At 35.3% G+C, this 12,685-nt stretch overlaps 1 protein-coding gene across 1 annotated transcript in view; it reads right to left on the bottom strand.

Annotated features, from left to right (window-relative positions):
* Positions 1-11,048, bottom strand: part of LOC106889657 (sodium channel protein type 5 subunit alpha-like) — a 34,330-nt gene extending 23,282 nt beyond the window's left edge. The window contains exons 1-8 of the mRNA XM_014944877.1: positions 10,776-11,048; positions 9,247-9,365; positions 8,297-8,386; positions 6,316-6,444; positions 4,240-4,331; positions 2,736-2,960; positions 2,114-2,177; positions 1,310-1,454 (exon numbers count right to left, since the gene is read on the bottom strand). Of these exons, the coding sequence (XP_014800363.1) occupies positions 1,310-1,454; positions 2,114-2,177; positions 2,736-2,960; positions 4,240-4,331; positions 6,316-6,444; positions 8,297-8,386; positions 9,247-9,365; positions 10,776-11,048 (1,137 nt within the window). The remainder of the gene's footprint in view (positions 1-1,309; positions 1,455-2,113; positions 2,178-2,735; positions 2,961-4,239; positions 4,332-6,315; positions 6,445-8,296; positions 8,387-9,246; positions 9,366-10,775) is intronic.
* Positions 11,049-12,685: the final 1,637 nt, after the last annotated feature.

Below are 12,685 nucleotides of genomic sequence, written 5' to 3'. Positions count from 1 at the left end.
AAACAATTTATTTTTCTATACAATGCAACATATGGCACTAGTTTTTTTAGTAGGATCTACCTCTGGTCTAAGTTATACAGACAGTCTAGAAATACATCTACTATACAATGCAACATATGGCACTAGTTTTTCTAGTAGGATCTACCTCTGGTCTATATAGACAGTCTAGAAATACATCTGGTCAGGAGTTCTCCTGGCCTTCAAGTAAATAAATTTCAGCTCTTAAAAACTTTTCTGTGATCATAAATGTTTCCTCTTTATGTAACAGACCACCAAACATTCATAATGATGCCATGTACTGCAGAGAATAATTAACAAAATCCATTTAAAGTTAAATGAAACATTTCCCAGCAAATCGGTCAAATTATCATCAGTTTAGGTTATGAGAAGACAATTTCAGCTGTAAAGATATATACAGGTGACAACAGAAAAAATTAATAAAACTCAGTAATATAGACGAAAGCTAGTATTATCTAAATGATGATGTAAGGTTCTATAATTAGTGAAGCAGAGGCAACATTTAGACCGATTGCTTATTCTTACTCTTTTAAATCGCAGCAGAGGAGATGGCTCAGAATTAAGCCCTAAGACATTAAAAACTAAAAACCACATGACCTCCAAATGGCAAAAAAAAGATGTATCCATTTAAAAAACAAATCTCAGTTAATAAAGGTTGCTGGAAAAAAGTTGAAGTGGACCATATGGAAGCTATAGAGCAAGGCAGAGGATAATTCCCTGCTAACAAAGGCACTGCATAGATGTAAGGGATCCAGAGAGTTCTCTACATGCAATTTTTGTATCATTTTTGTCAAAAATCAGAATTTATAAATTACATTCAACTCACAAAGCCTCCATTTCAAAAATCAGAATTTATAAATTACATTCAAGTCACAATCAAAACATAAAGCCTCCATTATTTTTTTTAATACCAGTTCTCAAAAATGATCTGAAATGTATGCATATATGTTGAGTCAAATGGTTTGGAGAGGAATCAGGACTTAAAAGGAAGAGAAACAGAGTATATAACAAGTCCTCATACCCCCTGAAGCAGCAGTGAGCTCAGTAGCCAGATCCACTATGTACCCCAATCCTTTGTTATAAATATATGTTATATGTTAACATTTAACTATTAATCACCGCCTATGTGCCCTCCAACAAAACCATGAGCATTCACAGCAGGATTGCTGACATCCCATGTCACTTGCAGAAGACGTCACAACTTAAGTCACCTGAAGCAAATTTTTCTAGGGGACATAAAGTTCCAAACATCATGTCTAAGGTAATTCTAGCAGGCAATAAAAGCACCTACTTGTCTGTAGAGACGCTCCCAGTAATCTTGTGTCATCAGACGGAATAAAGAAAGGAAGGCCCAGCCGAAATGATCAAAACTTGTATAACCAAAGTCAGGATTCCTCCCAGTCATGTTGCAGGTATAGTTTTCTGGGCATTCATCGCTAACCACAAAAGAAATGTTAAACAATACTAACTCACAGTATTAGGTTGTACCTGAAAGCATCCAGTACGCAACAGCAAATACAGATTTGTTCAGTTTATCTGAAAGTCAGTTTCCTTCTTCTCCAATATAATTCTGCCAGAAGGGCTGATTTATGTCAGACAATCCTAGAAAGCCATCTGTCTAGCCAAAGAAACTAGACAGTAAACTCTAGTTCTGTCTAGTTTCTGACTTCACAGAAACTCTCCACTGATGCAGGACATGCAAACAAGTACATAGAGAGGGGAAAAAAATGGAAATATGTTTACTTTTAAATAATTCCCCAAGATGAGGAGAGGAAAGTTGATTAATATCTCACACCTCTTTAATGATCTCTTCCTCTCCTCCTTTATATCATTCTACATTACTATTATATTACCAATTGTTAGAAACAAAACACAAATATAATTGTTTGCATCATAGTATTTCAGTTGATTCTTTTTCTGATGTGAAATGTCTGGTTTTTAATTTAATAACACACACACACATTCCACCCTTCTGAAAAATCTTCACTATTCCTTTTGATCAAAAATGAAACCACAGTACATCTGGACGACAAAATAAAATATAAATAAATAAATAAATAAATAATAATGTACTAAAACTATTGTGTTCACTTACTTGGGCTCTGAACTGAATCCACAGAGCAGTATTTCAGAAGATTTATTCATTCTGTAGCAGATATCTTCTAAAAAATCATAAAATCAGAAGTTGTCATTTCCTACAGTACTCTGACAGTAAACTATACATTACTGCACATTAAAAAATGTCCTGATGGACCGAATCTCTCTGAAAGATTCCTTTCACAATAAAGGGCATATAAAGCTGTTTCTCAGGAGATCTGTTCCTATGGCAATTTTTAAAAAAAAATAACTTCACAACTCGCAGTGTAAGATTTTATTTGATCTCCAGTAAAAGTAAGAATCTCTGCAAGTAATAGGCAAAATCCCTGACAATATAGCTTAAGTGATGGAAAAAATCATTTCCTGTGCATTTCCGCTAAAATTAGGACCCCCGTGCAATATGCAAAGAACCAAATGCTTATAGAAAATTCAGTTCCTTCTGTCCCACAGACTGCTAATCTTACCCCAAATCCCAGATTCACCAGTCTCCTATTCACTTGTCCCAGAGACTTCATATTACTACTTCTGCAAATGGAACAATGTGACTTTTTGTAAGAAATACATTTAACTGTATTTTAACATCTCTGTGAAACAAGAAGATATACACAGGTTACATAAACAGATAAAAGAATAAAATTTACCTTCATTTGCATTGTATATCTTGGCATCCTTACATAATGTGTCATTGTATACAGCATCTTTGAGGACACATTTGGCTGTTAAATTGCCCATAAAAAGCTGGAGGCCTATTAGAGCAAATACACTCAAGCAAAAAACAGTCAAGATCAGCACATCAGTAAGTTTCTTAACAGATTCAATAAGTGAATTTACGATGACTTTCAGACCTAGAAAAATAAGATTCAATAATACGCAAAATGAGAGGAGGAATGTGGTAGTGTTCCCATATGACAATATACAACTGTTGCAAGTATGTTAAAAACAATCAGTGTCAATGGTTTTGTAACTTCAGAGTGTTAAATGAGGTAAAATAAAGCATAGGAATGACTAAAATATTTTTACTTAAAATTCCTAATCATAAGTTATTTGGCTTTTACTTCCTTCTAACACTGTATTTGTTAACTTGAAAATTCTAAATTAAGATGGCAGCTAAGCAAACCCTTACAGACTTTAAAGACTTTGGACAGATTTCTGTGCTTGATTAACATTGAACAAGGGCTTCATGTCGAACACACATTACAATAAAGGATAGCTTCTGCTGACCTCTAGGAATTCTGTCTTAGAAGATAATGCCTTACAGATGTCACCAGTTTAAAAGCAAAAGAACACTGATGACACTGGGAAGGGAGCAAATATATATTGAGGAACACCCAGTTGGAAAGCAACTTGGCAGAAAAGGACCTGGGGGTTCTGGTGGCCACCAAGATAGAATCATAGAATTGTCTAGGTTGGAAAGGACCTTTAGATCATCAAGTCCAACCATCAAGATGAACATGAGCCAGCAATGTTGCCTTGCAATAAAGAAGGCGAATGGTATCCAGGGCTGCACAGAAAAGCATGGCCAGCAGGTCAAGAGAGGCGATCACTCCCCTCTCATCAGCACTGGTGGGACCACATCTGGAACAACTTATAAAAATATGGAATATCTGGACAGCATATGCAAAATACTGTTGAAAGTATTAGGCTCAATCCAGATACTGGCTTTGGTCAATAAACAAGCAAATGAAACTCTGAAATATTGTGAAGTCAGCCTTCTGGGAAATAAACCATAGAAGATTAAGCCAAACAAGTAGAACGAAACCAGAAATATGGTGGCATATCCCCATCATGTTAAGACAATGTATTGAATAAGGTGTGCTGTTCACGAAAGACAAGATGAAAAAGACAAAGACACTGGGCTAAGTAAAACTGAATGTTAGTGATGGGATAGAAAAAGCAGGAAATACAAAAATTTACCTATGTCAAAATAATTTTGAGGAGAGATGATAAAAAATTTCTGTTAGGATGATGCTGAGAGTTACTACAGACTGCAAAATATTCACATCTTGGGATCCTATTAACCATCACAAAAAGTGACCAGAAAACTGATGACAAGTACAGGAGAGGAATTAGAAATAGCATAAGGCTGAAGCGGAGAGAAAATTAGTAAGACATGATGTTTCTTACCTGGTATTACTGAAATAGCTTTCAAAGTCCTCAATACTCTGAAAGTTCGAAGAGCTGAGACCTTGCCCATACTCTTGCACAAAGAAACATACCTACAAAATTAAACCACCATATAACAATGTCAAAAGTCTAGATTTCAGAGCATATGCGTATTGAGCACACAGTAATTAATAAGTTACAGTAAATAAATAGGTCAAATATGTCCTAAGGTAGATATCTGAAGTTAGAAACCTAAGTCCATTTCTAGGTGTCAATATAAAATAATGAGACTTTTGAATAGTGTCTCTGAAAAGAAACATGGTAAGTTTTTACCAAGTGTCGATTTGGATGGTTATCTTCTGTAGTGGTTATCCATCAAAATATCAAATAAATATAAAACCTTCAATGTCATAACCACACCCTCTCATACTGAGGCTAATCTGATCTAGACCACATGAAAATATGTGTTGCATCTATCTCAAAACTACATAATATATAGTTTAGAGGAAGCAAAACTAGATTTACAATATGTTAATATGTTACCACGGGGCTGTCTTTCTAACTTTTTTTTTTTTTAAAAGAAACAATGTCGTCGTTGAATCTCCATGATTAGAGACACTTGGAACTTAGCTGGACGAGGACCTGAGCAACCTAAATTAGCCGTGCTTGTAGCATGGAGCTGGACCGCATGATCTCCAGAGGTCCCTTCAAATCTAAATTACTCTACACGTCAAATAAATTAGAACAAGACAACTGAAAACTATTTGAAAATGATAAATAACAGAGATTTGCATTGAAAGCTCTGAGACTGGGCGTGAGTGAACCTGATCACTGCTGCACGTAAGACTATTTTGCTTCCAAGATTAATATTCTGTATTTGAGATGCAAATTCTAATTTGGTTTCTTCCTCAATTCTTGTCCATGCATGCATGTCACATGCTTGTCTCAGCACTGATCCATCTGGCCTATTACACTGTCTTCAAGAATGACCAACAACAGATGCTTCTAGGGGCAGAATGAAGGCAGTGATGCTTCTCAGATTTAATTCTTCCAGCAAATTTGTAGCTCAGGGACTTCCTAAACAAGCCATAGTATCTTTGTGTTAAAAATAACGCTTAATGGTTTTTCATCCAGAATTTTGCCCAGAAGTCTTCTGAATGCAACAAAGTTTTTTACATCCCCAATCTCCCATGGGAATATGACTGCACATAATGTGAAAAACTACTCCATTCATTTTTATTCTGTCATCTGGCAACTTCATTTGGTGCCTCTAGCTCTCATCGTAAGAGAAAAAAAAATAAAGTATTTATTCTCTATTTGGCTCTGCGCCACAGACAACAATCATGTTCCTGATCTGTATTTCTTTTGTATGAGTTTACTTAGTTTCTTATTATGTGGAACACAAGATACACATCTTCTGTGTATCTTTTTTAATTCTGTCATCTTTTGAGACGTATACAGTCCTGAAGAAAAATACAGGTCACACAGAAATAACTGTGTGTTCTGCTTCCTTCTTTATTTCTTACCCATAATATCCTCATTTGCAATTTCCTTCTCTGACCATGACTGCATACTGGAGTGGTGTTTTCACAAGACTGTCTATATTAACTCCAACATCGTCTTCCCAACAAAGGAAAGTTATTTCAGAGCCCACAACTGTGTCTGTAAAGCTAGGTCTGTTTTAACTTGAGCATCACTTTACATTTTTGGGATTTCATCTGCTGTTTATCACCATGTTATTCAACAACTTGTGACTGTGGATCCTTCTCAAATGAGTTTCATTTGACCTAGAGTAAAAGTAAGACAATGTAGAGAGGCCTGCTTGGTTTTGGCTGTCTATGTAATCACCTCTTAGCAAAATATAAACACGTACTAAATTGAGAACAATCAAACAATTTTAAGATGAGCTTTGCATTTAGGTCTTGCTTTAAGGTCTATGACTATTTTTCCCTTTGCAGATATGCAGGGGGGATTCAACCACAGAAACTCTTAAGCAGCTAGGATGCCAACTGCTCTAAAGAACTTCAGCAACATCAAGTAGCATTTTATCTGCGTGTTAGTCCCTTGAGTGTAAAAGAACAACTGAGTTTGACTTACGTTATGACAATAACGACAAGATCCAAGCAGTTCCAAGGATCTCGAAGAAAGGTAAATTCATCCCAAAAAAATCCTCTTGCTACTACTTTTACCAGTATTTCACCGGTATATATGCCAGCAAAAACGTATCTGAGAAGGAAAGTGTATATTCAAGTCATAGAAGCAAAAGTATTAATGAGATTGAGATAGAGTCAGGCACATTTCTACCTTTTCTATGATTTAGTCACTGCATGGAGATGAAGGCAGAAAATGCGAAGTAAAATAGGACAGATTACGTTACTTTCAGGAACAACATGATTATAAGAAGATGCCTTCCTGAATTTTAATAAGATTTCCATGTAAATCTATCATCACAAATGTTCACATAAGCAAACGAAACTATTTCTGGATGAAGGATGGTTCACATTTCCTTATGAAAAAGTTTTAAGACTGTTCTAAAGCAGGCTGGAAATTTCCAAAGCCTCAACGTTTTGGCAGAACAACAATAACAAAGACTTACTGCAGCCTGTGAAGTCTGCACATTTTATACATTTATTCTGACAAATACTCTACAACTGAAAGAAATCCTAGCCCAAATTAAGCTATCATTATCAACATGCTTACCCCAAAATAAGAGGAATTAAAATTACGGAACCACTGAGGCCCCAGGCATATTTTTAATATTTAATTCCAGAACATTAACCAAGTTACACTGGGCACTGTGCTCAATTACACTATGCACAATAGGTAACAAGACATTATGAATAGCTGGCTTCCTCATGTGAACTACTGAACCAGGGGTGGGGAGGTCTCCACAAAACAGCAAGAAAGAATGGAATGAATATTTATCCTTTATTCTTTCTGCATGAGTTGGCCATAACAGACATTCAGGCTACTGCCCTAGAATGAGAGATATTAAGATAGAATTCTGCTGCACCATCACTCTAAAAGGCTTAATCCTTAAAAGGAAAAATGGGGCAACCTTCTATGTTAAACCAGATGGCAAAAACAGTCAACATAGAGAAAAGGGCATATGGTTTAAACCGCTAAGAAAATGCACTGAAGCTCCACAGAAGACGGTGTGATACAATAATAATAATCCACAACTCTGTTGCAGCACAATCCTTAATCTTCCTCAGAGGTCTGTCTGAGAATTTTTGAGCCCCAGAACTGAATCACCATATTATTTAATTTTTTCAGTCCAGCATGTTAATATCCTTAGAAAAACAGTGAACAAATGGCAACTGAGATACTTACTCAGTCCAATTGAGTGGGTCTAGAGGCTTACTTGCAGCCAGGAAAGCACAATTGAGTACCACAGTACATGTAATAAAGCAAACAAATAATGTGAATAATAAGTTAAGGAAAAAAAGTCCTATATTTTAAAACAATGAAGTTTCTGATTTACAAACATACACAAAAAATACATATATTAAAATGATTTATTTGGTTTTGATTACGCTCAGGACTTTTCATGTATTTTCCAAATAAACTGATGTTAGATCAAACTTCCGTTCAGCGTGCTAACTCCATGATTTGAAAATAACAATGAATTATCTGCATGTGGAGACAGTTTTGGAAGTTAGGACATTAGTGGGATGTAATATGTTTGACCAAAGAGATGAGGACCATAAATAAACGAAAAATATCTGAGTCCTCTGCTGTCTCCTCTTATTTGAAACTTTAGAAATCTCTGTTTCTTCCCAGCAGGAGCATGGAATAAGGACAAATGGGCCACAACCGCATAATAATGTGGGGTTTTAAGGCTAGGAAAATCAGATTAAAAAGCTTAATTATCAATAACAGTGTTCTTTGAAGGTGGGAGTCCATATGTACAGTCTTACAAGAGACACCTATGCTCTGCCATAAGTTCAGAAAATTTCCTGATTTTCAACAGAATTTTCAAGCCCCAGAATTGGATCACCCCGTTATTTAAATTTTTCAGTCCAGCATGTTAATATCCTTAGAAAAACAGTGAACAAATGGCAATTGAGATACTTACTCAGTCGAATTGAGCGGGTCTAGAGGCTTACTTACAGCCATGAAAGCACAATTGAGTACCACAGTACATGTAATAAAGCAAACAAATAATGTGAATAATAAGTTAAGGAAAAAGTGCTATATTTTAAAACAATGACATTTCTGATTCACAAACATACACAAAAATACAGATATTAAAATGATTTCTTTGGTTTTGATTATGCTCAGGACTTTTCATGTATTTTCCAAATAAACTGATGTTAGATCAAACTTCCGTTCAGCGTGCTAACTCCATGATTTGAAAATAACAATGAATTATCTGCATGTGGAGACAGTTTTGGAAGTTAGGACATTAGTGGGACGTAATAGGTTTGACCAAAGAGATGAGGACCATAAATAAATGAAAAATATCTGAGTCCTCTGCTCTCTCTTCTTATTTGAAACTTTAGAAACCTCCATTTCTTCCCAGCAGGAGCATGGAATAAAGAGAAATGGGCCATAACCGCATAATAATTCGGGTTTTTAAGGCTAGGAAAATCAGATGAAAAAGCTTAATTATCAATAACAGTGCTCTTTGAAGGTGGGAGTCCATATGTACATTCTTACAAGAGATAGCTATGCTCTGCCGAGAGTTCAGAAAACTTTCTCATTTTATGTGGCAAGGAAAAGACACATAAGAAAAACATCCTTTCATGACCTAATAGAAGTGGGGTTTTCTTTAAGACAAACACCACATAAATATCTTAGCTGTTGTAAAACAAGAATCATCACAAATTTTAAATTTTTTTTTTAAATCTATCAATCACAGCCACATGATCTTATGGAGGAATAGAACGACAGTATATAGAATCATAGAATTCTTTAGGTTGGAAACGACATTTAAGATCATCATGACCAACTGTTTAATGGTTAAGTGATTGAAAAGTGCAATATATTTTAATACTGAAATAAGGGTAACCAGTAAGAGGATATGAATGGGTCAGAATTTTAATTGCTGCTCTCCTGACTGGATTAAAAGGACCAATTACACATAAGGCAGGCGTGGCAGTAAACCTGAAAATAGTCCTCCTTTTATTTACCACCATAAAAGTCTATAAAAAAAAAAAAAAAAAAAGAATCACAGTAAATGAAACAAAATTTTCCACAAAAATTAAATGTTTAGGTTTTCAAATCTGCATCCAGAACTAGATCTAACTACAGTTATGGATAAGGCTTTCCCGTATTCTTACTTGAGCTATGACCTGATGATACTACATCTTGAAAGAAAGACACCAGTTATATAAAAGTTCATTATTGCCTGTGAAGAAGAAATAGTAATGGGAATGAATTTGAAGAGCAAGGGATCATATTAATTTGGTCAAAGTAATTAAAGGATACTATTCTGGGGCTGCAACAACTGTGTTAATCATACTCAAAAGTACCTTTCTCTTGAATAGTTGTATAGGCTACAAAAGATTATTTACAAAATACATATTGTGTAGGACTGCCAGAATCCAGTCCAGCCAAAGGAAAAATCTGAATTTTGAAATATCTCTAAATTATCAAGTAACACTGTAAATTCCGTATAAGCTACCTTAAGGTCTATAAAGCTCAGTACTTTTGCCACATGAATTAATGAAGTCTCTTAAATCAAAAACACAGTTTACTTTTATCTATATTTCTTCAACTGAATCAGCCTTAGCTTCTCTCCATCAAGAATATCACCTTGATTACTTTGAGAAAAAAAATCCCTGGAAGAACAAAGCTTTCTGCATGTTCACTGATTAAATTATTATAATCCAGTGACTTGCTGGTATACATAAAAGACAGCAAGATGGGACTGGATGGAACCTTCTGCTCTTCAGGTCAAGTCTCCCTCAATAGTAAGCAATAATACACATTTCATTTAGAAGGGATTCCTAGAGCATCTACTTTACACACTCCTATAGGCAACAACACAAAGCACGTTGCAATAGCATGGAGTATACGCAAGTATATATGGTACAAAAGCTGATGAGACATAAAGTATCAGAAAACTAATTTAATGAAAAGATATGGTTTTGCTACACAGAGTACTGGAAATATCTCAGTTATGTCTCCCCTAATTTGTATAGCATTTGTAACTCAGCAAAAACATCTGCAGTAAGTCAGCAGCAGTAAGTCAGCAATTCCAGCATGATCTACTATTTGACAGGCACTGTTTATACAACAGTGAGTTCAGCCCCACAGACATCACAGAAACTGCACTGGAAAACAAAGCATCAGTTACCCCAGAATATATTTCCTATAAAACTGTATCTATCAAGTGTAACATGTTTTCAAAATTAATTGTGATTGCTGACTGGAACGTAAATACCTTTTTGTTACAAATATGGAGCATACATTAGCACCCCTGCCCCCAAAAACACTACTAATGTTTAAAGATCTGTCTACGGAACAATCAAAAACCAGCATCTCCTCAACAGAGCTTTTACTATCCCTTAGGAGTTCAGCAGACAGAAGTAAATAAAAAAATATTTAACCTTGTGATCACTGTAGTATGGATCAAAATCTTCCAGGGGTTCCCCAATGAGCTCCACAGGAACATCCCCATACAGAGATGGCAGTTTTTTGCAGGCTTTCAGATCAAGCTGCGGAGAAAGTTTCTCTTCTTCAACTCCTTGGTCCTTGTTCTCCTTATTAACTTCGGCTTGCTGCTTTTTTTTCTCAGCAATTCTTTCCTCAATTGCTGCCAAGGACTCAGGGGTGAAACGTCGAAAGCTGTTAGCTTCTGATGGCCAAAAGAAGGGGTCCATTTTTCCTTCTATATGTTTGTTTCCAGTGCTAGAAGTAACTTAAAAGAGAAAGCTATTGGCAATTAAAAAAAAACCCCAAAACCCAAAAAACCCAGAAATAATCACAGCTTAAAACTAATACATGTTAGATAAATTATTCCTTCCTTCCGTGAAACCCCGTATGAAAATTGTGTGCATCCTGGGCTGCATCAAAAGCTGCTGAATCTCCACTGACTGTAATGGGAGATTAAACACCCAGACACAGATGGACAGCTGCATTTAGACACCTAAATATAGGCATTTATTTGCATTGAACATTGAATCATTCCATAGCTGCCAAAGCTTTCCTTGCTGTTATACAGAGACCTCTAACACTCTGGAGTCACCTTCCCATACGACCCACAAGAGCAGAACTGGATGTCAGCAAAACCAATGATCTGCGTTAGGTATTTCAGATTTCAAACTTTATATTCAATCAGTTCACCATATAATACGACCCACAAGAGCAGAACTGGATGTCAGCAAAACCAATGATCTGCGTTAGGTATTTCAGATTTCAAACTTTATATTCAATCAGGATATAATCAAAAGGAAACACCAATCTGACAACTCTGAATATTATAAGCATCTCCAAGTTCATCATCACCAGGGATGCACAAGACGTACTGTAATGAATGCCCATTATTAAAAATAGTAACATATTCCACAAAAAAGATGACTAAAAAAGGAATCAAATCACTATTTTATATGTAGCTCAAATATTTTTCTATCAATCAGATGAACGACTGTTCATCTCTTTATCTGGAATAAGAAAAATGAGAAAGCAGCTCACAGCAACACCTTATGAAATAGGCAAGGAATTTTCTCTTTTCTGTGTTGTACAATATCTTGCAGAAAGCTACTGCTATCACCTGCTCAATTTCAATAAAAAGCAAGTACTTTTGTACTCTGATCCCCATTTTCTTCTATTTAACTACCACTAATTATTAACAGATTTAACAAATTTTAGTCCTTTATAAAATCAAACTTTTTTTGACATTTTATTGGACTACTGCTGTTTCTAAAATATATTTCTTCTACCTAGCACTTTTTCCCCCACTCTTTGCTTCCCACTTACCCCCCACCACCCCAACAAAAACTTTGTGGTTGGGTAAATATTTACCAGTGGGGCTTTTTTTCTGTTTGGTTTTTTTTTTCTTTTTTTCTTTTTTACCAGATGTAATACAAAAATTTATTCACGATATCAATATAATATAATAAAATCTATTCACTCATTACCTCCAAAATCAGAAATGTATGCAACAGGCTAGACTGTGCATTACTTAAACATCCTGAAAAAAATCACTCACCAGCATATTTGTGAGAAAAACATTCCAGATTTATGTAGGTAAAGAAATTCCACTAACTCAAGATAAGTGCAATTCAGATTAGATCATAGTAAAGCCAATTTGAGGACTATTATGCATAAGCCGATATAACAAAACAAGACAAAAACCAGTCAGCAATGAATATGAGAAATATATTAATGTTTAGTAAAATGTTATACTGCCACACGTAAACAAAAGGAAGAACTGTGTATTTACAGCAATATAGTAACTGTACATTGAAGGCACATTTCCTTATGTACATGCTACCTGTACCTAAAATAAAACCTTATG

The sequence above is a fragment of the Calidris pugnax genome, unplaced genomic scaffold, assembly GCF_001431845.1.
Source record: "Calidris pugnax isolate Ruff unplaced genomic scaffold, ASM143184v1 scaffold54, whole genome shotgun sequence".
Lineage (NCBI taxonomy): Eukaryota > Metazoa > Chordata > Aves > Charadriiformes > Scolopacidae > Calidris > Calidris pugnax.
Note: the sequence above shows the minus strand (reverse complement) of the source record. Positions and strands in the feature narration are given on the sequence as shown.